This window comes from Meleagris gallopavo, chromosome Z (genome assembly GCF_905368555.1).
Source record: "Meleagris gallopavo chromosome Z, MGAL_WU_HG_1.1, whole genome shotgun sequence".
Taxonomy (NCBI): Eukaryota; Metazoa; Chordata; class Aves; order Galliformes; family Phasianidae; genus Meleagris; species Meleagris gallopavo.
This window is the reverse complement of record NC_139435.1, coordinates 33,728,821-33,754,810: the sequence shown is the minus strand read 5'-3', so window position 1 is coordinate 33,754,810 and position 25,990 is coordinate 33,728,821. Positions and strand designations below refer to the sequence as shown.

Genomic DNA, 25,990 nt, shown 5'->3' with positions numbered 1-25,990 from the left:
ACTCATTTTGCAAACAATCAAACAAAAATATTTCATTTCTCTCGAATCAAACAAGTAAACTGATATCTTCTAAGAGGAAACTGCATTTAACAGGAGCAAGGTACAGCAACATTTTATAGTTTAGCTGGACATACAAAGATTGTTTATTTTTCTATGAAAATTTGCAGAATATATTTGAGTATGCATCCTAAACTAATTTGTGTGTGTCAAATACGTTACTCTATTTGTACTACTTATTAAAATACAACTTAGTGTCTTTTGATTCAAGTAAGACTTGGTAAGCATATTTACGTGCTGATCATACCAACAACTAGAAATTCTACTTCCATACATATATCAACATTTATTTCCATTATAAAATATGTGGGACTGAAAGCAATAGCTCCATAATTGTTCGATCAAATTAAGACCTCTACAACCAGTAACACACTAGTGATTACTAATACAACAACACTAATACACAATACTAGTGAATACTAATACAGGAATTACTAGACAAAAAAAACCACACCAGCAAAGTATGAACTTCAATTAGCAAAATTTCATATCTTTTTATGTTGTGATTTTCCCTGCTAATCTATTTTTCCAAACGCTTCAAATTTTATTGGTATTGGTCTTCAGCTACACTTTCATAAAAACTGCTCCAAAGTGGTTTTTGGAAACTGAAGAACAAAATCTTAAAAACAGAGTGCTTATAAGTAGATATGACATCACTAGTTCATCACAAGAGCTGTATACCAATATCCTTGGAATTTGGGTACTTGATCATATATGTATCTGAAAATATCTGTTTCTTTAAATGGGAAAAGCAAAATATTCAAAAGATAGCATCAATTATTTAGTTCCGTTTATGGACGAAATTCCCTCTGTGTGAATAGCAAAAACTAGTAACAGAAAAGAAAAAGAATCTTGCCTAATAACTTCAAAAACATACATACCAAAGCAAGGGATCCACAACATACACATAACATACTGTAAACAACAAGATCTCCACAAGCACACATATTGCCTTTTGTTAATCTTATTATTTAACATATTAACATATAACATATATTAACATATAATTTATTAAATTCAAACTGTTCATAAAGGACCTACCTATTTTTTTGAACCAAATTCTCACATTTAAGGTACTATAACAGCTTTAGTTCTAAATAGAGAAAGTTACTAACCTGCACTCCATCATTACAATGTTCAGATGTTAGAATAAGTCCAGGTAAATTGCTAGGTAGATCCAACCTTCGGAAATACCAAACCAAGTTCCAGAAAATTATGGGGTGTTGATTAATGAATTTGGATGTATGAATTACTTGCTCTCCCTCATTTTCCAATAGAGATTCAAGCTCTTTACGCAGTACCAAAGGGCTCAAGTAGGGTACTGATACAGGGAGAGGATTAGGTCTTTCAATTAAAGGATCCTAAAAACAAAACAAAAACAAAAATTCTTACTAGAATTTTACTTTAGAATTACTTTCCCTGAAAATCCCCCACTCACACAAAGCATTCCTTTTGACATTTGGAAGAAGCCTCTGGAAGTACTGAACACACACTAGCAGAATCAGCAGTTTTGACTGTTGAGATGTGTCTTACCTTTACAGCACAATCAACTAAGCTCATTTGCTTTCTCTTGTATGAAAAAGATAAAATGCTGATTTGTTATAACTTGTCTCTGACTACACAGTTTCAAGCTGCTTAAGCTTGTACTAAGCCAGTGGCAAATGGATACAGCAGAAAAATATTTAATTACATCATGTATGGTACTTAATCATCAGTACTTGTTAAGACAGCCTCTTGCCTATAAAAAGCACTAAGAGAGAGGAGGAACTCAGCTTCAGCTCATTATTTTATTGAAAAAATAATGTAATAGTCTGAATATGCCTCCTACTTTTTTCCAACCAACCCATCAAGTAAGTCTACTAGAATATACAGGAGAAGTCTAAGCAAAAGCAGGAAAGAGGAACAGTCTTTCACTCATGGCCTGCTGTGTTGTCTACACTATGTGCTTAATCTTCCATACTAGTTATTTTTAAAATAACTTTCCAGCTTTAGAAAGACAAAGAGTAGCTCAGTTCTGACAAAGAGAACACATTACACTAAAGTTAAGTTCTTCAAACTGAACCAGGAAGACACCAAGATTTGTCATAAGAATATGAAAATAAACTTGAACATTTTTGTTCCTCAGGCAACAAAGCTAGCAGCAGAACATTATTCATTTTAAATCCATTGTATTCAACACTTCATTGTCAACTCAGCATGTGACTTCGAAACTTACCATAACTTCTTGCAAACTATTTGGAAGACTAACTGTTGAAAAGCCATGAGATGGTCTCTGGGAAAGATCAATGTTTTGCAGCGGACCTCCAACACTGTGGCTTCGAGTTAAAGACGCTCCCCTTTTTGGTGGATTATTGGCAGACATCTTCATGGTTCTGAGATCTTTGCTCTGTTCTTCTGCAGCTTCACTGTTTCAATTTTAGAAGAGAATATGCTAGTGTGAACGATTCAATATTCCATTAACAACAGGAAAGGAGCAGAGAATGGCCATCAAGTAAATGCACGGAACCAAGTTTCTCTATCAACAAGGAATTTGCTCAATTAGCTCCACAGTTTAGGGAAAAACAGAATATGTCTCTTAAGTTAATGAGTCTCGCGTACACACACACACACACACACACACACACACACACACACACACAACACACAAAAGAAAAAAAAAAAGAGGATAGGTATGCCTAAAGCATCAATCTGAAAATACAGCAGTTCTATACAGGCCTCCGAGGTAGCCTTATCATGCTCAAAAAACCCAGCATGTTTTAATAGCAATGTAAAGTTTTGTCAATACACAAAGATTATCCTGTTTTGACAAAAATACTACAGAAAACAAAGCAGTGTGTCTGCCAAAAAGGAAGTAAAAGATTTTTGAAAACAAAAGTTGTTAGTGCTGAACTTCACCAAGATAATTAAAGCAAACTCGTACTATTGGTCATCGAATTTATGAATGAAATCCAACTACTTGCAGAATACACCTTTTACATGCTTTATAACTGAAGCAGTGCATAAAAGTAATTCAACTATAACACAGAACTATAAAATAACAAGAGAAACAGAAGCTGTCTGCTTCCAAATGATCTGCAAACAGATAGAAATGATTAATTTAGAGGTGTGGATTTTTAATTTGTCTGATTTAATAACAATATAAGACCAAAGATAAAAGAGTTTAACATTCTACCTTTCATTTTAAGAGAGCTAAGACCAACTGCTATGATGAAAACTGATGTAAGTTTTATCAGTCTAAAAGAAGCATTAATAAGAGATATTCGAGGCTTCCAAACTGAACAATGAAAAAGCTATTCCACCAAAATATAAGCAAATCCCAGCAACCTTCACAGCAACAATATCTCAGTTCTTTCACCTTCCAATACAGCACCTTTTACTTAATGCTTCTTTCCTCATATTGTCCAAAAAGATTTACAGTTTGAATTTGAGTTTTAATTTTACATCAGAATTGTCACAGTACTCCCTCAATGCAAGTGTAGATCATTCCAAAGGCTTTCTCTCAAAGAATTCTGCAGCAAATATACTTTTTTTTTTTTTTTTTCCACACTACGTAGTGTCCTGCTATGACTCTAAACAGAGAAAGGAAGACTAATACCAGAATTTCTTTGTCTTTAAAAACTGAAGGCCTTCTAACAGTACTGAGTAGAAGCTTTACCTATTTATAGCAGACAAACATAAAGATTCAAGTTCTATTTCTGCAGACAGTTGTATGCCTAGAAGGCACTCATTTACAGGAACAGACTCACATTATATTGATAATGGTACACTTAAAACACAGAAAAAGAATAAGAAGAAACAGACAATCAAGTTATAGTTGGATTTTTCCACGATGTATGGTGCTTAAGCAATTTTCACTCTAGAAATAGATTAAGAACACTGGAAAGTGTTGATACATTTCTGACAGAGTTAATTACTCTTTTCTACCTACCTCTGCTCAGTTGTGGAGCTTGATTCTTCAGCTATAGTGTGGCTGGACTGTGGGTGGTCTGAAAAACTGATCAAGTCAGTAACAGCTGAACTGGACAGCAGCTTCTGCTCCAGTACATCCGTGGTTAATGGAGTATTACTACTTTGTAAACTATCTCCTGAGGTACTTTGCTTCAGGAAAAAGCTAAGTTAAAACACGAATGAGACATGAGGGGAAACAAGCTAAGATAAAAACATATCTTCATTTAAATTAGTATTTTCAACATTTACTTTCAAAAGGTAGCAAAAATCAAGAAGAAGAACATTTAAAAGCTTGACAACGGTGACATAATCTTCATCTTATTCTCTCCATGGTAATTTAGAAAGGAAAACTAAATGAAAATACAGATAGATTGTACCCAAAAAATAAGAAATCCTACCCTATACTCTAAGGATATATAGTTATAAGGAAACTTAGTTTGTAATGGTTCTCAATCAGTAACAGTGTATCAGTACCAGAAGTATCAATAAAGGCAGCTATTACTGTAACATAACTTTAGAAAGTAGGAGATTGTGTCTGACCATGGATACAAGAAAAAAGCAACATGATCTTGTTTTGCAAGTGTATTCTGAGAACACATACTAGCAATTATTGTTTCATCATTAAAGAAACAAAACGAAAACAGACTCACTACCCACTGTGCAATAAGGCTTAAGAAGAAAGTATCAAGACTAGTAAAAAATGCAACCACTTTTCTTTTGACTATTTAACTACAAGAGTGAACAGTTCACACAATCTGTAATTTCCTTCAGAACAATCGAAACTGTTGGACAGTTACATTCTTAAAAATATCTAGGCAAAAATACTGGAAAGTATACCAAAAATACTTTCATGAAAAAATATAACTACATACAGGTAAAAAGGCTGAAAACCAAAATCGATGAAGCTCACAAACCTTGCAGAGCCACGTAGGTCTTTAAACTCAACATTAAGTAAAGGTAGGAAAATACTTTTACAGAAAGGACAGGTAGTGTTCAAGTTTGAATCATCTGCTGTCCATCCAGCCATAATTTCTTCATCATAAACCAAAGCATCACAAGCTCTACATTGAGAGCAGCTTGACATCAAAACCTAGAACAGGAAGGAACAAATATTATCATTCTTCTTCTAGGATTCCTTTAAAATTACCTTTGTTGGCTTAGCATTTACATGGGTTTCATAAAACCCCAGAATGCCTTGGACTGGAAGGGACTTTAAAGATCACCCAGTTCCAACCCCTTTATCATAATCAGGCTTGCCCCCTACTAAATCACATTATCCAAAGCCTCATCCTATCCTGGCCTTCGACATCTCCAGGGATGGGGCATCCACAGCTGCTCTGAGTAACCTGTTTCTATGCCTCACCTCTGAGTAAAGAATGTCCTCCTAATTACTAATCTAAACCACCTCTGTTATAGTTTAAAGCCATTCCCTCTTGTCCTACTACTATCTGCCATGGTAAAAAGCTACTCTCCCTCCTGTTTATAAGCTCCTTCCTTTAAGTGTAAGAAGTCAGCAATGAGGTCTCCCTAGAGCTTACTCTTCTCCAGGCTAAACAATCCCAGTTCCCTCAACCTTTCTTCACAGCAAAGGTGCTCCAGCTTTCTTACCATTTTTGAGGCTGTCCCCTGAACCCACTCCAACAGCTCTTCTTTCTTGAGCTGTGGGTCCCATGTCCCATGTCTAGCACTGTATTCCAGATGGAGCCTCATAGGGGCATAGCAGAGAGGAGCAATCACAACCCTTTCCCCACTGGCCACAGCTGTCCTGATGTAGCACAGGATGCAGTTGGCCTTCCAGGTTGCAAGAGCACACTGCTGGCTCATGTACAGCTTTTCATGCACCAAGATCATCAAGGCCTTCTCTGCAGGGCTGCACTCAATTAGTCTTCCCAGTCTGAGCACATCTATGATTGCTCCAACCCAACTGCAGCACACAGCACTTGGTCTTATTAAACATCATTAAGATCACGTGGACCCTCTGCTCAAGCCTGTCCCTTTGGATGGCATCCCTTCTGTAGCAAACAGTGTGTGTGTGTGCATTAGGAGCTACAGTGTATGCTTTATTAGGATTAGCACTGATGGTGTCTCAAGAAGACAGGTGTTTGAACAAAAAGAAAAAGAAAAATGTTCCTACAGGTGTTGGTGAAAGTGTTACAGGATCAAATGGATGTAGAATGTAAGACCAATGGGCATGATATACCAGATTGGGAAAAAAAATTCTGTGGTCTGAATTAGAAGAAAAGGAACAAGCAATAGGCCTTGACATAGTCTCAGAAAGCAAACCAGAATTTTCCAGCCTGCCTAAAACAGTGCAAAAACAGAGGTCAGATTCAAGACACCCTAATACGGAAGTAAGAAGTTAGAAATGAGTTAAAGACATTTTACCTGAAGAGGAGGAGGCAGCAGATGAGGCCATTTATTAAAACAGAGACCACCAATAATAGTAAAGGTGGAGGGGGCCCTCAGGTGATTACCCAAATGGTGCTGCATATGTCAGCCAAATGTCAAAAATCATAGAAGCACAGAATCCTGTCCTTCAGGGACTCTCAGTTTTTGTAAGAATTGGGTTTCTGTTTTTACTTTTAATGATCTCCTGTAAACTCAGATTGTAAATAAACTGGTAACATACCGTTTGCTACTGTAGCATAATCACAGATGTCATGATTTTGTACGGATGGGTTGTTTAAATACATGCAATGAATCAATTTGCCATCTAAAACAATCTCAATGACATTAAAAGTTATTATTCAACACCTCCAACAGAATGATGATGGAGGGTAGTAAGAGAAATTCTTTTGCATTTTTACACTTTCATCCAAAGGATGGTTAGTATTGCTTCTACAAATGGGAACTGTAATTATTATTGTGTTGCTTCTACTTTGTATTGCATTTTCATGCGTAAAGACTGCTTGTTCTCTTTCTTATTTTCCATGCATTATGTACAAATCAACACTATCAAAGATGACCTGTGAGACGTTCAAATCTTGGTGAGGAGGACAATGCTAGCATGAGAAATCACTGCAACTGTGGGACTGAATTCTTGGATCCTAAGCCAGTTCCCTGATAAATTTTATACAATTCATGGGGTGGGGAAGATAATTCATAAATAGTAGATTCTAGATATTTTCCTGTCTGTAATAATTACATCTCTTATGACAATACTATAGAACTCCAGAATACTATCTCTCTTTTCTTTTCTCTTCTTGTTCTTTCTCTTCTTTTTTTTTTTTTCTCTTTTTAATCTGTTATATTCACATAACCATGGTCTATTAATTGTTTGAGCCATGAGGTAATGTAGCACACCAATGAAGAACTCTTCATATGTGGTGTGCTTAGAACTGTCTCAACCACACATAGGTAAGACTATGACAAAACATTAATGACTAAAGATGTGGTTGAAGGAGGAAGTTTTGTCAAAACAGGATGGCCTTGGTCTGGCCAAAACTCCATTGTTCAAGGGGGACAGAATGATCTTTAGAAGTGACCAATAGATATTGTAGGTGTGATTGCAGGCATGCCAAACATGCAGACCCTGCAAATCTAGCAGGCATAAAAGGATGCCTGAGAGAAGCTTAGACAGGACTTCTGGATGAGTGCTCCAAGAGTCTGATAACTCCAACTGGCTGGATCAGTGATCTCTTTCTCTGTCCATCTCTCTCTCCCTCTCTCTCTCTCTCTCCACTCCCACTCCCCTTACTTTTTTTTTTTTCCTCTTAAAGTTGCTAAGCAAAGCAACTTTGATTTCCTGTTAGGTTGCAAGTTTAGCTGCATACCTTAGGCAGATAAAAGAACTAGCAGTCTTACAATTATAAGGTAATCACAAAAGTATCAGAATGCCAGTTTAGAGACTTGAGTTTATTGCTGCTACTGACTATACTTAAGTTATTTTCTCCTCATAACTTCTACTATGAAAGGCAAACAGTAATCATTTTGGTTAGGTATTTTGAGAGCTAGAAGAAGCATAACATGAATTTACCACTTGCAATTGCTCACTACTTGTGGAGGCATCAGCATATACAAATTGCATATCTATGTTTCCACAGAAGTAGAAATTAAAAAGAAACCTTTGTAATGGAAAAAGCAGATGGTTAGTTCTTACCTTGTAAAGGTCTCATTACTAAACTAGATCGAGGACTGGAGGAAACATGCTCAAAAATACTACTGTAGTAGCTGAAAAATGATTTATAATAGCTCTTTTACAGGCTTCCCCTTATTTCTTTGTTTCATTTGCACAGGAAATAACAAAAAACACCACCAAACACATAATGTAATGTTTCTTAGATCAACAGCAACATTTTTCTTTTACATAAAGGCTATAGTATATATACAGAATTGTAAGGTAGCACCTTACATAAATTGCCTAGGCATACCCATCAAACATAAAAGACAATTACATGGGACCTAAAGAAAACAACACTACAGAAAAGTGATCAAAGCAGATGAAGAGACCATTGCCTATTTTTTGAACTCTGAAAGTATCTACAAGCAAAAACTGAAATAGGGAGGCAAATCATGTCATTGTACAGTGCTAGTCTGGTACAGAATTTTTTTTTTTTCCTCTCCATAGCAGACCTTACTGCCCTGAATTTTTAATTTATGAACAACATAATGTTGACTACACATCAGCATTTTAACTATTGCTGTCCAGAGCTTACACACCACCAATGCCTTTTTTTTTTTTTTTGGCCCTCTCTCTGCCACCTCAGCAAGTAGGCTGAGGTGAGCAAGAGATTGGAAGAGGAGACAGCAAGAGATACTCCATCTTGCATAATATCATCCTCAGCAAAAAAGCTGGGTGTGATGAATAGGTTTTCCAAGGTAGCTGCTGCAAAGGGAGCACTAGTCTCCTGGTGGTGAGTGACTGAGAGTTAGCATCATTTGTTTAGTGTTTCCTTTTCTCTTTTTTCTCCCCAGTTAAGAAATAATATCATTTTTATTAAACTGCTAACTGTTGGAGATCCTCCAGAGGAGAGCCACAAGGATGATCAGATGGCTGGAGCACCTTACCTACAAAGACAGGTAGAGGGAGCTGGGCTTGTTCAGCTTGGAGAAAAGAATGCTGTGGGGTGACTGCATTGCAGCCTTCTAGTACCCAAACGGGGCCTATAAACAGGAAGGGAGTCAACTCCTTACAAGGGTGGATAACAGCAGGACAAAGGAAAATGGTTTTAAGTTGAGGAAGGGAACATTTAGGTTGAATGTCAGGGGGAAGTTCTTTACTATGAGAGTGGTGAGGTGCTGGAACAGGCTGCCCAGAGAGGTTGTGGATGGAGGTGTTCAAGGCCAGGTTGGATTAAATGTGGAGGTTGCTGGCCCTGTATGTGGTGGGGGGAGTTGGAGATTCATGATCCTTGAGCTCCCTTCCAAACTGGGCCATTCTGTGATTCTGTAAACTGTCTTCATCTTGACCCTCAAATTTTTTTCTTGCTTCTTCCCTTCAGATTCTCTCCTTCATTCTAATGAGGTGGGATGAGTGGATAAAGGGGTTTAGAGACATGTAGAGACAACACACATCTAGTACAAATAAATAATTTTCTTAAAGGAAAAAAAAGTTTGAAAGGAAAAGGAGTCTTGCTTTCACACAAACTTCCGCTGCACTTCAAGTTTTAATCTTTTCCCTAAATTATCTCTTCTCTCTACATGAGAGATACACAAAAGCACTCTAAACACTTTTTCAAAATTACTGTCACATCAAGCCCCTCTGCAGCATAAACATGCAGAAAATGTTATAAGGAAAAATTCAACCTCAATCCAACTGAACAGAATTAATTCACATAATCATATCAAGTAATTGTGTCTTTAATTTATGAATGTATTAATCTTACCTCCATTGCGTAGTTCTGGAATATGCTGGATAAACTAGTATTATGAGAAGAGCTGAGCTCTGACTTCTCAGAATCTGGAACTTTCATACTTCTTGGGAATGAAACTTCACCTGTACAGAAAAGAGTAGTTCAGGTCTCCATTCAAGAAAAGAAAGGAACAATTCCAAAACAGAACTTTTATTCAGCCAAGACAAAAACAGGTATCAGATCTCAAAAGAAGTGCATAGCTCAGTAACTTTACTGGAATTGCAACATACAATGATATTGTGATTAACATTTCAAATTTATTTTTGTCTAATAATATGGAACAGTCAGGTAAAATGAAAAAGCAACAGTGAATAAAATCTGAAAATACAAAGAACAAAGAATGGCAAGGGGGCAGGTAAGACTGCTCAATATACATAATCTAGAAAAGGTGTTCAGCATTTCTTGAACATGTAAATAACAAACGGAAGTATAGTACGAGGTGGGATGCACAGTACCACATATGCCAGTACTGTGGTTAAGTATTCTCTGGCTAACGTTGTCATAAAACAAATAGTTTCTCTTCATTAAGGCTAGGGTTCAGGGTTATGAGCTTTCATGAGAAGGGGAAAAACAGTTGGAATACCAAAAGTAAATGGTTGGAATCTGTTTAATTAAGCATTCACTATCAGCATTACTTTAATTAACAATCAAAATCTCTCCTGACTAAAATCCTTATTAGAGTCACCTTGAAGAAGGTTCCCTTGCTTCTTCATATAAAATTTACATACCCTGGACAGCTGAAACGGTTTGTTAGTTCTTACTACCTTCTTAACCAACTGGGATTAGAAAATTTATCTTCAGACTTAACATTCCTAACAGATTTTGCTAGAAAGGGCCATCTTATGACAAGCCCTCTTCCTCTCCTGATGTATTTGGAATTTATCATACTTATATAATTAAATTACAACAGAGATAGGTAAAACAAACACAAAGGTGCTTCTGCAAAACACTTTCACAGATTAAGGGTCAAATCTGAATTGAAAATGATTAGATCTAGTTCAACCAGTTTGGGGTCTGAGGAAAAAAAAATAATAGTTTGGCTTACAGGCATATATTTGTCAATTATTTTCCTTCAAATCAAGACTGCATCCAGTAACTCCTATTCCACGTGAATGCTGACGGCTTTGCCTCCATTAGTTATGCAACTATTTGAAGTTCTTGAATACAGAGGAAGTATTTTACACTTAAGTCCTGTGTTTCGTATCAGCATTTTATATACTCAGCAAAGAGAAGGATTAGCTATTTACTACTGGAAAGGAATGGTATTTATAAAATAAAAAGTCTGTGCTTATTTTAAGAGCTTGAAATGAGTTCAGTTCATGGTAACACTGCGTCTGTTGTTTTGAATGATTTCAGACATAACAGTTCCACTCAATTGTTATATTAACACACAGATTTTGGAGGAAAAAAAAAAAAAAAATCACCTGCATTGTAATGTTGTCTTCCTGCTTCTCCACTGCTACTGCTACTGCCAAGACTAGTAGTGCTTTGTGCAAGCTCATTTGCAATTAGTCCTGGGATTCCAGTTCTTGATGACAGATTATCCCCTAAAATACTATCTGCAAAACCAGCAGGAAAGTTGAAGTCTCCTGGACTGTTTTCCTCCTTTAATATTAAAAAAGAAAAATCAGCACTTTTTTTTTAGGATAATTCCATCTTTATCTTCATCAATAATTAAGTTATTATTTTTACATGAAAGATACATGAAGACAACCTTCTCCTCTAAAAAAGAGGAGATACTGACAAAACAGAAAAAAATATTTAACTTCCTTGTTTCAGGAGAAATGAGAATGAAAAAAAGAAAAACAACCACGGGATAAAGGAAAATGCAATAAATTAAGGGAATTATGATGTTCCCTTCACCAAAATTCTAAGGAGTAGATCATCATAACAAAAAAGACTCTGAAGAAAACCTAGGCCATTAGTTAAACAAAACAAAACAAAAAACCCGAAGAAATAGAAGATCTCTGAAAAGAACCAGTTAGTATTTATTATTATTGGAAAAATATAGGCAATAACTGGTCAAAAAAAGAGAAATGTATTTTTTTGTATTTAGTAGAAAAGACCATATTAGCAACATCAGTTAAATCTGTTTCAAGTAGAAATAAAACTATGCAGCTATTTCCTTTCTTCCCATTTCTTACAGAGTTGGGGAATCGCAGAATCATAGAATCACAAGATTGGAAACGACCTTCAAGATCATCTAATCCAACCGTCCTCCCATCACCACTGCTACCATAAGCTACTAAACCATACCTCACAGCTCCTCATCCAGACGCCTCTTAAACACTGCCAGGGATGGCGACTCCATCACCTCCCTGGACAGCCATTCCAGTGCCTGACCACTCTTTGAGAGAAAAAATTCTTCCTTGTGTCTAACCTAAAATTCCTCTGGTACAACTTGTGGCCATTTCCTCAGGTCCTGTTTGTTGCCTAGGAGAAGAGGCCAAAACCCTCCTCATCACAACCACCCTTCAGGAAGTTGTAGAGTGCAATGAGGTCTCTCCTGAGCCTCCTGTTCTCCAGACTGAACAATCCCAGCTCCCTCAGCCACTCCTCATAAGACTTGTGCTCCAGACCCCTCACCAGTTTCGTTGCCCTTCTCTGAATACAAGAAAGACATTGAGGCCCTGGAATGTGGTGAGGGGCCCAAAACTGAACACTTGAGGTGCAGCCTCACCAGTGCTGAGTACAGGGAGATTATCACCTTCCTGCTCCTGCTGGCCACACTATTTCTAGTGCAGGCCAGGATGCTGTTGGTCCTCTTGGCCACCTAGGCACACTGTCAGCTCACGTTCAGCGAGCATCAACCAACACCCCCAGATCCCTTTCCTCTTCACAGTCATCCAGCCACTCAGTCCCAAGCCTATATCGCTGCATGGGGTTGTTGTGGCCAAAGTGCAGGACCCAGCACTTGACCTTGTTGAACCTCATCCCATTCATCTCAGCCCAGTGATCCAGCTTATCTAGATCCCTCTGTAGGGGCCTCCATACCTTAGGCAGATCAACACCACCTCAACTTGGTGTCATCTGCAAACTTACTGAGGGTGCACTCAATCCCCTCATCTAGGTCATCAATAAAGATATTAAACAATGGCCCCAGTACTGACCCTTGGGGGACACCACTTGTAACGGGTCGCCAGCTGGACTTAACTCCATTCACCACTACCCATTGGGCACGGCCCTCTAGCCAGTTCCTTACCCAAAGAAGGATATACCTGTCCAGGCCATAGGCAGCCAGTTCCCCCAGAAGAATACTGTGAGAGATCATGCTGAAGTCTAGGTAGACTACATCAACAACCTTTCCCTTGTCTACCAGTCTCATCACCCAGTTGTAGAAGATGAGGTTGGTGGCAGAATTTGAAAAAGGAAACAAACTGTCTTAGCAGCCTCCAGAGAGAACACAAATCTTTAGAGAGCAAAGCACCAGATAAAAGAGTTAACCATATCAAACAGAAGTCTTTCCAAAGACAGAAAAGTACTTTTGGAAGTACAGTAATAAGATGTATATAGAAAAGGATTACATTATAATATCCATTTCTTCTTACGTTTATGTCACTATGCTCTAAAATGTTTAAAACTGAAAAAGACTCTTCATTAAGTGTGCTCACACAGGAACTTCAACATTTCGTTACCAAATTCCTGAAGAGTGTATTTACTAGAGCTTGAGCTGTCTTTTATTGCATTCAGCTTTAATATTCAACAACTTGACTTCTTAGGTTTGTGGAATTCAATTTTTCACCTTTTTTTTTTTAAGCAACATTAAATAGTTTAAGATTAAATAATGTCTTACTGGTATTTCTTGGGGCAGTTTCTTTGAAAATAAATAAATCTAAAGTGCAGGAAAGAAATGTTGAGGATACAACATGTTGAGTTTTGAGTTCACTACATCAAGACCATTTAATTCATTTTTGACTGAAAACTTTTTCAGTGCCAGCAGTGAATTCCAACATACATTTTTTTAAATTAGCTAATAAAATTCATTACTTAATAAAAACACAACGTCGTGAAGCAATCTGGGCATAGAAGTGAGCACTCTTAATTTTGTCTACCGAAATTTTTCATTTTTGAAAAATACTTGCCTCATCATCTGAGTAGCTATATGCTGAAGTTACAACTCCCCACATCTTGCTGGCCACACTGGCAGCCTGTTTCATGCCTGATTTTAGAACATCCATTTTTGGTCCAGACCATATATTGTCTAACTTCAGATTAGACAAAGTTGTTACAACTGATCCTAAGGAGCCATGCGGAGAAGAACGACTCAGTCCTGTCAAAGATGAAGATCGCTCCTTTTGAACTCGTGGATGCATTTGTTGTTTTGGTCGTCCAGTAAATGTTTTGGATCTAGAGACAGAAGGACTTCTGTGATTTTCATAAGACTCAGGGAGTGGTGGAATGGGATCCGAAGGCAAGCTTGACCTCCTTTCCTGGCTGTGACTAAATGTACCAGAAGCTTCTGCTTCCCTGTTTGGCTTGTGCAGTTCCATGCTGGGAAACTTACTACTCATTGGGCTCTTGAGATTCATATAGTTCTCAATTTCATCTGCCAAATTCCGTGCTGCAACTGGTGACACTAGCTTTTCTTCACCTTCTGGGAGTCTTGGTTGGATGCAGTCAGTAGCCAGTAAAGATAAAGGATCCAAGCCAACTTCAACATCTTCCCTTTCAATAGGCTTAACCACCCCATAAAAGCTATTCCTTTTAGTAGTTGCATCTTTGGATTCCACTTTCTGGTTTTTGGACTCAGCTAGCTGTTCAGTTTTGATGTCCTCTACCATGGTCACATTTTCATTTCTTCCATTTTCAAGATGCTCCTGCCCTTCCCCAGGTTCCTCCAGCACTGGTGAAGTTCTATGCTCCAATTCCCAATCACTATCAGTAGCATGACTCCAAGTGCCATTTTTGGCAGAAACCTGTTGGTCAACAGCACTATCAAAGCTGTAGGATATACTTGTATTACAGGGTGAAGTTTTGGCCCCAGATAAAGCTGCCGTTAAAATCTTGGCATCTTCTCCCATCATTATTGCTATTTCTTTGGAATGCAAATCCAAGCTCCCTTTTTTCAACAGCATTCCTGCTTTGCTTTCACTGCTGAAACTGCAGCTTCTCTCTGAAAATAGTTTCTGCCTCTTCTGTCCTTTCTCACTTGTTTTCTTAGGAGGAACATCACCAAAGACTGCATCTTCAACTGAATCCCGAGTTATGGACATTATGCTTGAACCAGTTTCTAAAAGAGAAATGGCATTAATGTGGTATCCATAACCATCAAAACTGTTGCTTTCTGAAGTCATCTAGCATTTCTACTGAGAAGACAGTGGGCAATAAAATCTCAAGATCCCATTAGAAAGTTGAACTGATATTAACATGCTATTTTCCTGGCTGCAAAGTTACCCTGCAGATCAAAAATCTTATCTTTTGACTCTCTGAAGCTTTTTCTGGCTTCTACCTCCTTTCTTGTGCTTTCCCCTAGCAGACAGTAGGTAATACTTCAATGATTGAAGGAAAGTGCAATTACAGTTGTGTTCTAATTAATTTTTTCCCCTGAGCTATCTTCACAGATTCATACATCAAACTCCATACTTCATTCTGAAGAAAAGTATCATGTACAGGCACAACAAAGAAGCATGGTTTTGTTTATGATAGAAATACATAGAAGAACATTAAATTCAGCATGTGTAAGATATCAACAAACAGGACAAAGAGGGTTGTCAGCTTGAGAATATTTGAGTGTTCTACTGATGCTGCTGCTTCTTCTCATAACTTCATAAAACTTCTGATCAATTTCTTGTCTAAGACTCAAGTCTTTGATATCAAACTAAATGCTGACAACCCTCTTAAAAAGTCCTGCTGTTTTGTACCTGACTACTAAATATGGACTACAGTGCCTTAGTCAAAGATAGGCATAAAAAAAGGGAGGGAGAAAAAGAGCCCCAAGATTTGTCTGTCATATATCCATTAGTATTCCTCATTAAAAAGCACCAGATTTGTAAATAAATCTTGTGTGTCACTGAGAAGATATGTACTGATCCCAGATTATACACTAGCAGCACAGAACACTGAATGTATGTGACTTGTCCAAAGTCACCAACATTCAGGTTACCGAAAGTCAAAAGTAAAGACTCTAGTTCTCCTGGCTTCCTAGTACATTACTAAAACTTACATTGTCAGTGTGGGACAAGAAAGATCTTGAGTTCAATCTACTGAGCACTACTGGTTTTCTTAATATCCACAAATTCTTTTAAAAATCATCTAAAAAGGATAGTAGTGGAAACTAAATATTGTGTAAGACATTTGCACTTTTATTGGAAATATTTTTTTAGTAGCACTGAAGATGTTGCAAAACATTATAGCACAAGACCTCAGCAAGTTCTGTTTCAGCCAGTGACTCACCACCACTGTTTTTCCTTCCACTGCAATCAAAAATGCCAGATGGAACTTTCACAATACTGTTACCCCAAGCAGGCAGATCTGCTGGACTATGAACTTCTATATTTAGCTGTTTCTTCTCATCAGATTCCTCAATGCAAACATCTAAAAGAAAGATAATGTGAATTTTAATTAATTAAACTGAACAACTCCATGTATGCTGCTACAGAAAACAAATACTCTGTTCCGCTATGCAGTTACAATCTGAAAGGTCAGTCCTACCAGTAGGTAGCATTTTCTGGGAGCAGTATATCTTAGAAGACAACAGTAGAGAGTATGAGAAAGAGAGTGTGTGGCTCATGAGGCTATAGTTTGTGCCATTTTCTTCCCTTGGTCTAGTGCACAGCAATTGTCTAGCAGATTCTATGATGTTATATTTTGACCTTGGTATCATTATGAATTTAAAACATTAGGTATTTGCGGTAGACTAATGGATGAAAAAAGTATATTAAAAACATCATCAGTATAAACACGCATACTTAACCTCCTATTAGTTCTTCAGCTTTAGAAGAAACGTCTTTTTCTATTTGTGTTTCAGTTGCATGAGGACTATCTCCATTACCCCTTAGCAGTTCATCCTTAGATCCATAGCCCTGGTCTGACTGACCACCTGTTCAAAGGAATAAAAATATCAGCCTCAGATTAGTTTTTCCTTGCTGAATTTTTCAGTAGGAAAGTAAAAAGCTGAAATTAACTTGTTTCATGTTCTATCCTGCCAGAAATGTTCAGAGCAAGAATCATCAAAATGCCTAATCTGTGCACAGATCTACTTGGTAATGGTGACAACAGAGATAATTAGACTATGTAGTGCAATCAACATTCTCTAATTTACATAAAATTACTTTAATACTATATAAGCATTATTTCTCCAAGTGCACTTATTTTAACACATGGTAATTCCCTTCATTCCTTTCCCTTCCCCTTCTCATTAGTAAGAATTTTTTCACTGCTGGGCAGTCTATATCTCGTGTACATTTACAAGAGATTTACAATTACAGTTGTAATTGAATCAACTTCTAGCAATGAAAACAGCCCTGAAAACAACTCTACTGCAAACTGTGCTATGTTTTTGCAGTATAGTACAAATTACAGAAAGAAACAGAAAAGAAGTAAAAAACTAAGCTTTTAAAACAGCCTGTTCTTCCATGGTATTTGTCATATTTGACACTTGTGACTCATTCTTTTATGAAATAATAAAAATACAGTCCAAAAAAGCTACCACAGGAAACAATCAAAAAAAGACTCATTCTTTGTTCACTTTTATTAAAAGTGCTGCTGCACATGCACAAAATATCCAAATATTATATGAGACATATTCCACAGCAGCATGCTAAGCAAGATTATTTATATGCCTCAGAGTACCTATCAGAATACAGAACAGTATTTGGAAAGACCAAATTATAAGTAAGTTACTGAGTACAAAATCTAAGTTAATGGTACAAAAGGTATTAGAAGATTCCACAAAACTTGAATGACTGATGCACTGTTAATTTTTCCAACATAGAGCAAATGCAGAAACGTAGCCATCAATTATCACATTTGACTACTGTGCAAAATAACCTTATATACACAAAAGCTACTTCTGATATTCTTTAGTCCTTATTTTCCCTCTATTCTCATCTCGGTGACGTTAGTCTCTCTGCATTTCACTGAAGTGAAAATACCCTATCAATAAATGGGCAAATTACCTGCAGAAGTAACAGCCAAGGGTAGAATTAATGTACATGTGCATCCAAGGCTTCACACCATGTAAGTCTGCACCCCACACCATGATAGTCAAGGACAAATGCAGCACCCCAGAGACAGCAAAGAGCAAAAAGCAGAGCAACAAGGGGCAGAGAGAAGGAGAGTTCAGTAATGTAGGCAGCCATATCAGATGAAGTTCAGGAATCAGACACCAAGTTCTCTTCAAAGAGATATCAAAAACATGAAGAGTGTGCAAGAACTATTTGTACAGTAAGTTTTGAGGTAAAAACAGAAAGAAAGTTTAGTTGAGACTGTGCATAGATAGTAGGTAATGAGCAGCAGATACTAAGAATCACAGATTTTTATCTCAAGTTGTTACTTTCTGTGTACTCTTTCTACTTCAGTTTAACCACCAGCGCACACTGCACTCTGGGCTAAGTTTTTCCTCCAGCTTATCAACTGTCTTTTCATCTACACAGCGTGCCTCCTAAAGACTGTATGACAAGAATTAAAATCATTTATATATTTATTCTAAAAGTAGGTGAACTCTGGTGAGAAACTCAGTTATGGCCTTTAAAAGCATGGTTTACTATGACCTAATATAACGTACTAATTCTAGGAATGATAACTAGACCATCTCATCTTATTATTAAGGAGCTGCATTTCTAAGCATTAGCTTTCTCCCTCTTTTCCTTTAAGACAAACAAGGACTTTACTCACTGATCATTCATTTCTATGAATAAATATGCAGAAACTGAACACCAGAGGCTTATTACCTTTTATAAAGATTAGTGCAAAAAGCAAAGTTCATGAGATCACAGCATGGTATTTAGTTTAAAATAACTGTACTTCTGCTACACTTCACTGTAAAGAAGGTGCACAGACTGTGGCAGAGGAATAATATTCAATGACAGTATATCTCCTTCTTTACAGTGATTAATTTCATGCTTCATTCTCTACAGCCTCAAGAGGGGAACATGGTGGTGGTCAAGGGGAAAATCAGCAGGGGAACAGAATATTTTGCCTTTTAGGGGACTGTTAGTAGTGAAACCCAGCAGAATCTAGTACCTGTGCTAGAGTGATTATCAATGGAATCAAGCCTGACTAAGTCACTGACGAAGAGAGTGTGCTCCCCACTGTTAGCATCATTAGAACTATCCACGCTACCATGGCTCACCATGTCCCCATCACTTCCACCCGTGGTATTCCGCAGAGCTAAAGACATGAATGAGAGCTGGTTAGTAAAAGAGGATTTAAAATTTCAGACTTTCAAACGCATCTAACCTCTTCAGACAACAGTAAACACTTTTGCTTGCACATATTAAGTGAGAATATGAAATTCCAGCAACAGAATTTAGATAATTCATACTTCAGTATGGGAAAGACATTCTAAGACAAACAGTCTGAGCATCAAGTTGACAACTTTTATATACTTTAGGAAAGAGTTTCCACTTGTAAAAGCCAGAGTTAGCTGCAGTCTCTCAGAAACCACGTCATGCTGTCATTCGGCAGAAAAATTCATTTCATCTAACTTATTACCTGATATCACAGGTATGCGTGGGCTCTGCGTTGCTTTCTTTAGGCATTGCCTAAATTGTGCTGTGCCACGAACTACATTTCGTACCTTTGTCCACAGAAATATGCCACTGCGGTTACTGCTAGGCCAAGGAGATTCTAAAACCGCCTACAGAAAGAGAGATTGCAATAACAACATAGTAACACATTTACACTAAGTAACACAGTACAGTGAGAATGTTTTCTTTCCATACTCAGAAAAAGACATTATCTACCAGCAGTATGAAGGACGACAAATATTTCCATTTCTGCTAGCTTTTCCCTTTTACGTGACAGCTGTGGATTCACTAGCTGAGTGGCAACTGACTATGGATCAAGTTTTCTTCAAGATGGATTTCATTCATATTCATATCATATAGAAAAAAAACAAAAAATCATAGTATAGATTCCTTTCTTCTTATATTACAGAGATTACTATGAAGCTACATCAGAAAAGTACAGGCACATCGAAGCAAGGAAAGGAGGAAGCTACTTCAACTAGTCTAATTCCAACCAGTCATGGATCATGCTGCCTTAAAGTATATACCTATATGGAACAGATGGCCTTAGAACCCTGGAACAGTTTGGGTTAGAACGGACCTTAAAAATCACCTAGATCCAAAGCCCTTATCATGGGAAGGGTTGCCATCCATTAGATAAGGCTGCCCAGAGCCTGGCTTTGAACACCTCCAGGGATAGACATCCACAGCTTCTCGGCACAACTTATTGCAGTACCTCACCACCTACTGAGTACAGTGTTTCTTTCAAATACCTAACACAAATTTCTCCCCTTTTACTTTTAAACCATTCTCTCTCATTCTATCACTAAATCACTTTCTAGTACCCTCTTAGGTACTTAGGTACCAAAAAGTAAAGTAATAAATAAGTAATAAATGCATATAAATAAAAAATCTGGTAATAGAAAAACTACTAATGTACAGACGTTGCTCCAAAATTTATTACTTCCACTTGGAAGACTTGTACTTCCCATGGAAATTACAATAGCTACAAAGAGCACAATAACACCACATGATTGAGCAAATTCTCATCTACAAAACACTGTTTTTCAACACAATTACCACTACTAGCTATGCATTTTTACCAGTGATGAACAAAAACCTGCATGCCAAGATCATAAAAATCAGCTCTAGTGGGGATCAACTGTTCCACAGCTGCTACAACAGTGTCTTTCTGAAATGCACTGTCAAAGGGTGCCATTTTTTCAGCATGAAATAATTCAATTACACCTTTTTGTTTCAGATGCACTTACATGTCAGATATCATTTTGTCAGCCTGACCCTCGGCTAACATCTGTCACATAGCAACAAAATGTAACAGAACGCTGGTACAAAGGCTCAACCTCTACTACCGTACCATTAGCATAATGAAATAGGAAGGATTTCTTTCTTACCAGCCCAAGTATATTTCAACAGAATTAATGATTAGACAAACAGCACAGGAATATATATATATATATATATACACATAATGCCACAGATTAAATTAAATGCACCCAACAGAATCAACAAATTTGGCTCGATCCTTACAGAAGTCTTGACATTGTACTACACGGCAAGGAGATCAGCAACGAGGAAGACATTTGACCAGTATCCTTTGTCAAGATTTCTCCTACCTTATTGTAATAGCCGTAAGTGATGGCATTTGGCTGTATTCCAGCATTTTTCATTTCAAAGAGGACTCTCACAGCCTGAACAGGCTGACCCCATAGTCCACAGAGCTGCATTACAACTCTGTAGCAGACCTGATAAGATACAGAAATCCATTAATAAATTCATGAGAAGGATTTTAAAAACAGCTAAAGGTCTCCCCAGATTTCCAATTTTTACACACGCACACAGGAAAGATATGTGAAAGTAACTAACAACTAACAGCTAAAAGAGGGAGCAAAAACTAAACAGAAAATCACACAAGCTGAAATAACATCAGCAGTGACATTATTAAGTCCTGGCTTCTCCGATGTCTCTTCTGCTTGCAAAAGAGAGGAGGGAAATACACACCCATTCAAAGGAGTGGGATAACTTGCTTGTGTCTGTGCATTCTACCACAAGAACAGAATGCTGCATACAAATCAATTACCCCTTCAGTTCACTATGATGGTGGAGTATTAATTCAAAGTTCATTTTAAAAATAGGGATATTCAAGAACTTCTTTCTGAAAGAAGTCTGAAAGAATACAAGCAACATTAAGTTAGAGTACCTGAAAAAACTAACACGATGTTAGTGATAAAAAAAAGTCCAGTTTCACTACTTAAGCAGGCGACAAGACTATTTCAGCTTAACTTTAAAACGGGACAAACTGTAAGAATGCTTCACCTGCTGTTGCTAGTGAAATACACTATACTTGCACCTTGTTTTCCATGTTCATTTTAATGATATTTTATTTACACTTGCCTCATCTAGTGGTTCCACATCAGTTTTCCTCATTTTAATTAGAATATCATATGCTTGCTGCAGAGCTTTGACCTTAGGATGTGCAACTCTGACGTAGGCTGGCAGACAAATAAACCATAAGCTGTAACTGTGGCTGAAGAGACACTTAGCCCACTGCGGAGGGCTTACATAATATTTCTTGGCTAACTTATGGGCTGTTTTTATCTCCTGTAAGGGTGAAACAAAACAACAACAAAGAAAGACAACAGAGATGGAACAAGCAGAATCTAGAAATCATTACTAATTCAAAAAAACAGACTCTTAAAGGATGCATTTAAAAACAACAAACAGTAAACTGATTTTCCTCTCTTAACATTCTTACTAAGGTTCTCCACAAGTGAAAAAACAGCATCTGAATCCCACCCTCTCTTTTATTTTGCTCCTTTCATTCAAGCACTCCTTTCAATTTCTTTTTTTTTTTCTTTAAATATTACTGCCTAAAGCTTTAAAATTGTTTGAAAATAAACCTTCATCACAGATGCTAATTTCTTGCTCTTCACTTCTTTACTTGGCAAATGTTTCTTCCCAATAGCAACACTGAGACCTACTCTCCAATAGCACAATTTGTAGTATAAAAAGGCAGTGGTAATTTTACAAAAAACTTTGTCTCTTTCAGTATTCACACAGTGGTTACCGTAAGACATATCTGACCTGTTTCGTCCTCTTTGCCATGAGTGCTGGACTATTTGAAATGCTGCATCCAGCTGGGTGTCTCCTGAAGGAGAGCTTGAGTTCCTGTGGTCTGTCAAAGAGCTTGAAATCTAGTCGTGGGAAGTTTTTATAGCTATATAGATTATTAAAACAAAAAAAAAAAAAAAAAAAAAAAAGAGAAAAGCTTTTCCTATATCCATTGATAGCCCTATGAAGACAACTTGTGAACAAAGAACTAATAAAGAGAATAAAGAACCAAGAGGAAAGGAAAGTGAGCATGCAGGAGTGAGAAGACGAGATTCTTTGAGTCCTACTCAAAAAGATACTGAAAACGGAAAAAAATAAGATGCTTAGGATATTAAATTTTAGTAAACTGTGAATTCAAGAACAAGACTGCCATCCACACCACAGAGGACAGGGAAGCAGAGATGACAATTAATGAGGACAACAGCAAGAAACAGAACTTTTATAACATCCAAGAAAGAGTAAGAAAAAGCATATATACACTTGCTGAAACTCCACACTTCCTGCATAGGACTGAAAAACACTGAATGAAAGGATTTGAAAAGCTTTTTCTCTTTCTTTGTTTTTGGTTCATCTCTTAGAGATCAGTAATATTGGGAAGATCCATTACTCATCCTCTGTGGGTGAAAGAAAGAATGTACTCAAGGTACTACAAAATACACCTAAATGGCTCAATGACAGATAGATGTTGAATACATAGGTTACTCCAAATGTAATGCTTCCTATCTATCTCCACGGACCACCAGCAGCTACAAAGCACAATAACATTACAAGATAGAGCAAATTCTCAGCTACAAAAATCTATTTTTCAACACAGTTACCACCATTAGCTATGTATTTTCACCAGTGATGAATAACAGCCTGCATGTCAAGCTCAAAAATCTTCACCAGCAGGGATGACTAACTGTTTCACAGCTGCTATGATGGTGAAATGCATCACCTACCACTTCACTGTGACCATATCTACTGCTTGGTCTCCATAAACATTCAGCAAGCATTATAAATGTACGCAGGTACAACTTTTTTAACATGGAAGAATTCAGTTACACCCCTTTGCTTCAGATGCACTTCCATATCAGATGCCACTTTGCCAGACTGCCCCTCTGCTGCATTCTGTCACATGGCAACAAAATGTAATGGAATACTGTCAAAAGGTTCAACCTCTATGCCATGCCACCAACATCTGCCTCTGATGTGATAGGCAAATATAATAAAATAAGAGGCACTAATTTCAAGGCACACTCATAACAAAGAATTGTTATAAATCTGGCAAACAGTTAGTAAAAGCTTAGAACCAAAATCTGCTTGCCCTCAAACATACACAAAATACTGACCTCTAGACATTCAAAAAGTTAGCAGAGTCCAAACAGATCACATTTTTATTGATGTTATTCATAACATCTTATTATAAGTTTTGAACTGAGTTGGAACATTTGCACTGTTTAACATCATAAGCATTCAAATACTTCAGTTCTTCTCTATTTTGTTCTTTGAACTGTACCTGTATTTTGGAGGTCGGTCTTGTCCATCATCAGGGGGAGGTTCTGGTGGCATTACAAACACTGTGTGTTCACTTTTTTGTGATTCATCAAGCTCAATCAACCGTGCATCTTCAACAGAATCTACATCAACCTGAAAACAGAATTTGTAATCTGAACTCTGAAAGTAGTTTCAGGATAATATAATTAACATTATATATATGCTGTATATATATATACACATATAAATACAATTAACATTATATTATATATATTACAATATATGTTTAGATATGTTAATATTAACACTATATATATATATCACATCTATGATTAAAATATAATACACTTTAATGTGTAAAGTACATTTTCAATATGTATTTTATATATTGTGTGTAAGCACAATATAAACACATATCATTTATGTTTGCTCTCAACATTCAAGTGTACAGCCCTGGCCTGTCATTTTTATTTCACGATAAAACTCTGAGGGACAAAGTACCTTATCTCCTTTTTCTGTTCCTTTATCTGGAAAGAGCTAAGGAAAAAGAAAGAAAAAATTAGAGCTTTTTCTTAACTTAAAGAAGACCCTATATAGCCTTATTACAGCTGTATGATTTACAGATGCATCAAATGAGCACTTAAGTTTCCACAGTACTCTGGAAACAATTATGCTCTCTTTCATAGAATTACTTCACTGAAGTCAAGAAAAGGAAGTTATCATCATGTTTTCAACGTTAAAATTACAGCCTAAACATAATTTAAAATCTGTTAAAGAAAGCAATTTAATTTAACTTAATTGAAAGAAACTACTGTTAAGCAGATACTTTCAATATGAAAATCTAAGTCTGTGACACATTAATAACCTGCACTAAGTTATTAACATTATTAAACACAGCACAGCCTAGATGCATACCCTAGATGCTCGATACTCAGAAGAAAAATGCATGGAAACTTAAAAATCCCATGAGGTGTTTCAAAATGTTAAATGATCAGAATCAATACAGAATCAAGAGATTCACTCTGTAAGAACTTGGTGCAAAAATGAATGTTCTATACATATACAAATTAACAGTGCATAAAGTCCTTTAGCTCCTAAATTTTATTTTGTGAACTTGCCATTTTTCAAATGAAGCTATGAACTCAATAACCTACCTGGACTAGAGCCATGCTGAAGAGACTTTGTTTCAAAAAACAAAACTGGGTAACATCAATCTTACTCATACAACTATAGGCAATTAAATGATGTCTTATCTATGGAAATCAGTTTTTGACTACAAGCTTGATCATTTGGCAAATTTTTGTTCAAAATTCAATTAATAAAATTACTATGTTTTTCACCTTTTCTATGCAGTCATCAAAAAATGCCAAGCCTGTGTCCTTGTCACTCACAAAACTGCACTCTTCAATAAAGCTGCTGAATATTTGCGTTTTGGTGAGGTGTGTATAGAACTTCGCATACGCACGGTCTCTACTTTTCAAAAATCCTGGTTAGAAAAAGGAACACACAACTAAATACCAGTTACAATTTCCATAAAAAACTGACACAGAACACATCAACATAAACTATCTAAAATGCAAATAAATAAAATGTTGGCTTTCTTAGCATAAACAACTTCTTATCACTACTTGCATTCAGAAGAGTAGAATAAAATGTTTTATGGTAATTTTCCCCACACAGAGCTCATGATTCATGGCAAGTAGCCACTTCCTTGTAGTCATGCAATTTGTTTGCTGGATTTGTTTGCTTTTTATGCATGGAAAAGGAGAAGACCACCTCACTGTAAAGCATTTAGAACAAGAACAAAAAAACTTCTGATATCAGAAGAGGTGTTACACCTGAAAACACCTATGTCTTTCC

The 25,990-nt window shown here is 36.9% G+C and overlaps 1 protein-coding gene across 4 annotated transcripts in view; it reads right to left on the bottom strand.

Annotated features, from left to right (window-relative positions):
- DENND4C (DENN domain containing 4C) overlaps positions 1–25,990 on the bottom strand; it is a 75,446-nt gene that overhangs the window by 9,342 nt on the left and 40,114 nt on the right. For 3 of the 4 annotated variants that reach the window (XM_085214372.1, XM_085214373.1, XM_010725695.4), the window contains 17 exons: positions 25,471–25,616; positions 24,632–24,667; positions 24,153–24,283; positions 22,628–22,760; positions 21,938–22,144; positions 21,160–21,288; positions 19,512–19,656; positions 19,041–19,187; positions 16,771–16,896; positions 16,251–16,391; positions 13,940–15,087; positions 11,282–11,462; positions 9,831–9,940; positions 4,920–5,095; positions 3,986–4,168; positions 2,273–2,462; positions 1,173–1,418 (listed from right to left, as the gene is read on the bottom strand). In XM_085214372.1, the coding sequence (XP_085070498.1) occupies positions 1,173–1,418; positions 2,273–2,462; positions 3,986–4,168; positions 4,920–5,095; positions 9,831–9,940; positions 11,282–11,462; positions 13,940–15,087; positions 16,251–16,391; positions 16,771–16,896; positions 19,041–19,187; positions 19,512–19,656; positions 21,160–21,288; positions 21,938–22,144; positions 22,628–22,760; positions 24,153–24,283; positions 24,632–24,667; positions 25,471–25,616 (3,575 nt within the window). The remainder of the gene's footprint in view (positions 1–1,172; positions 1,419–2,272; positions 2,463–3,985; positions 4,169–4,919; positions 5,096–9,830; positions 9,941–11,281; positions 11,463–13,939; positions 15,088–16,250; positions 16,392–16,770; positions 16,897–19,040; positions 19,188–19,511; positions 19,657–21,159; positions 21,289–21,937; positions 22,145–22,627; positions 22,761–24,152; positions 24,284–24,631; positions 24,668–25,470; positions 25,617–25,990) is intronic. The other variant, XM_085214371.1, reaches the window with a different exon arrangement.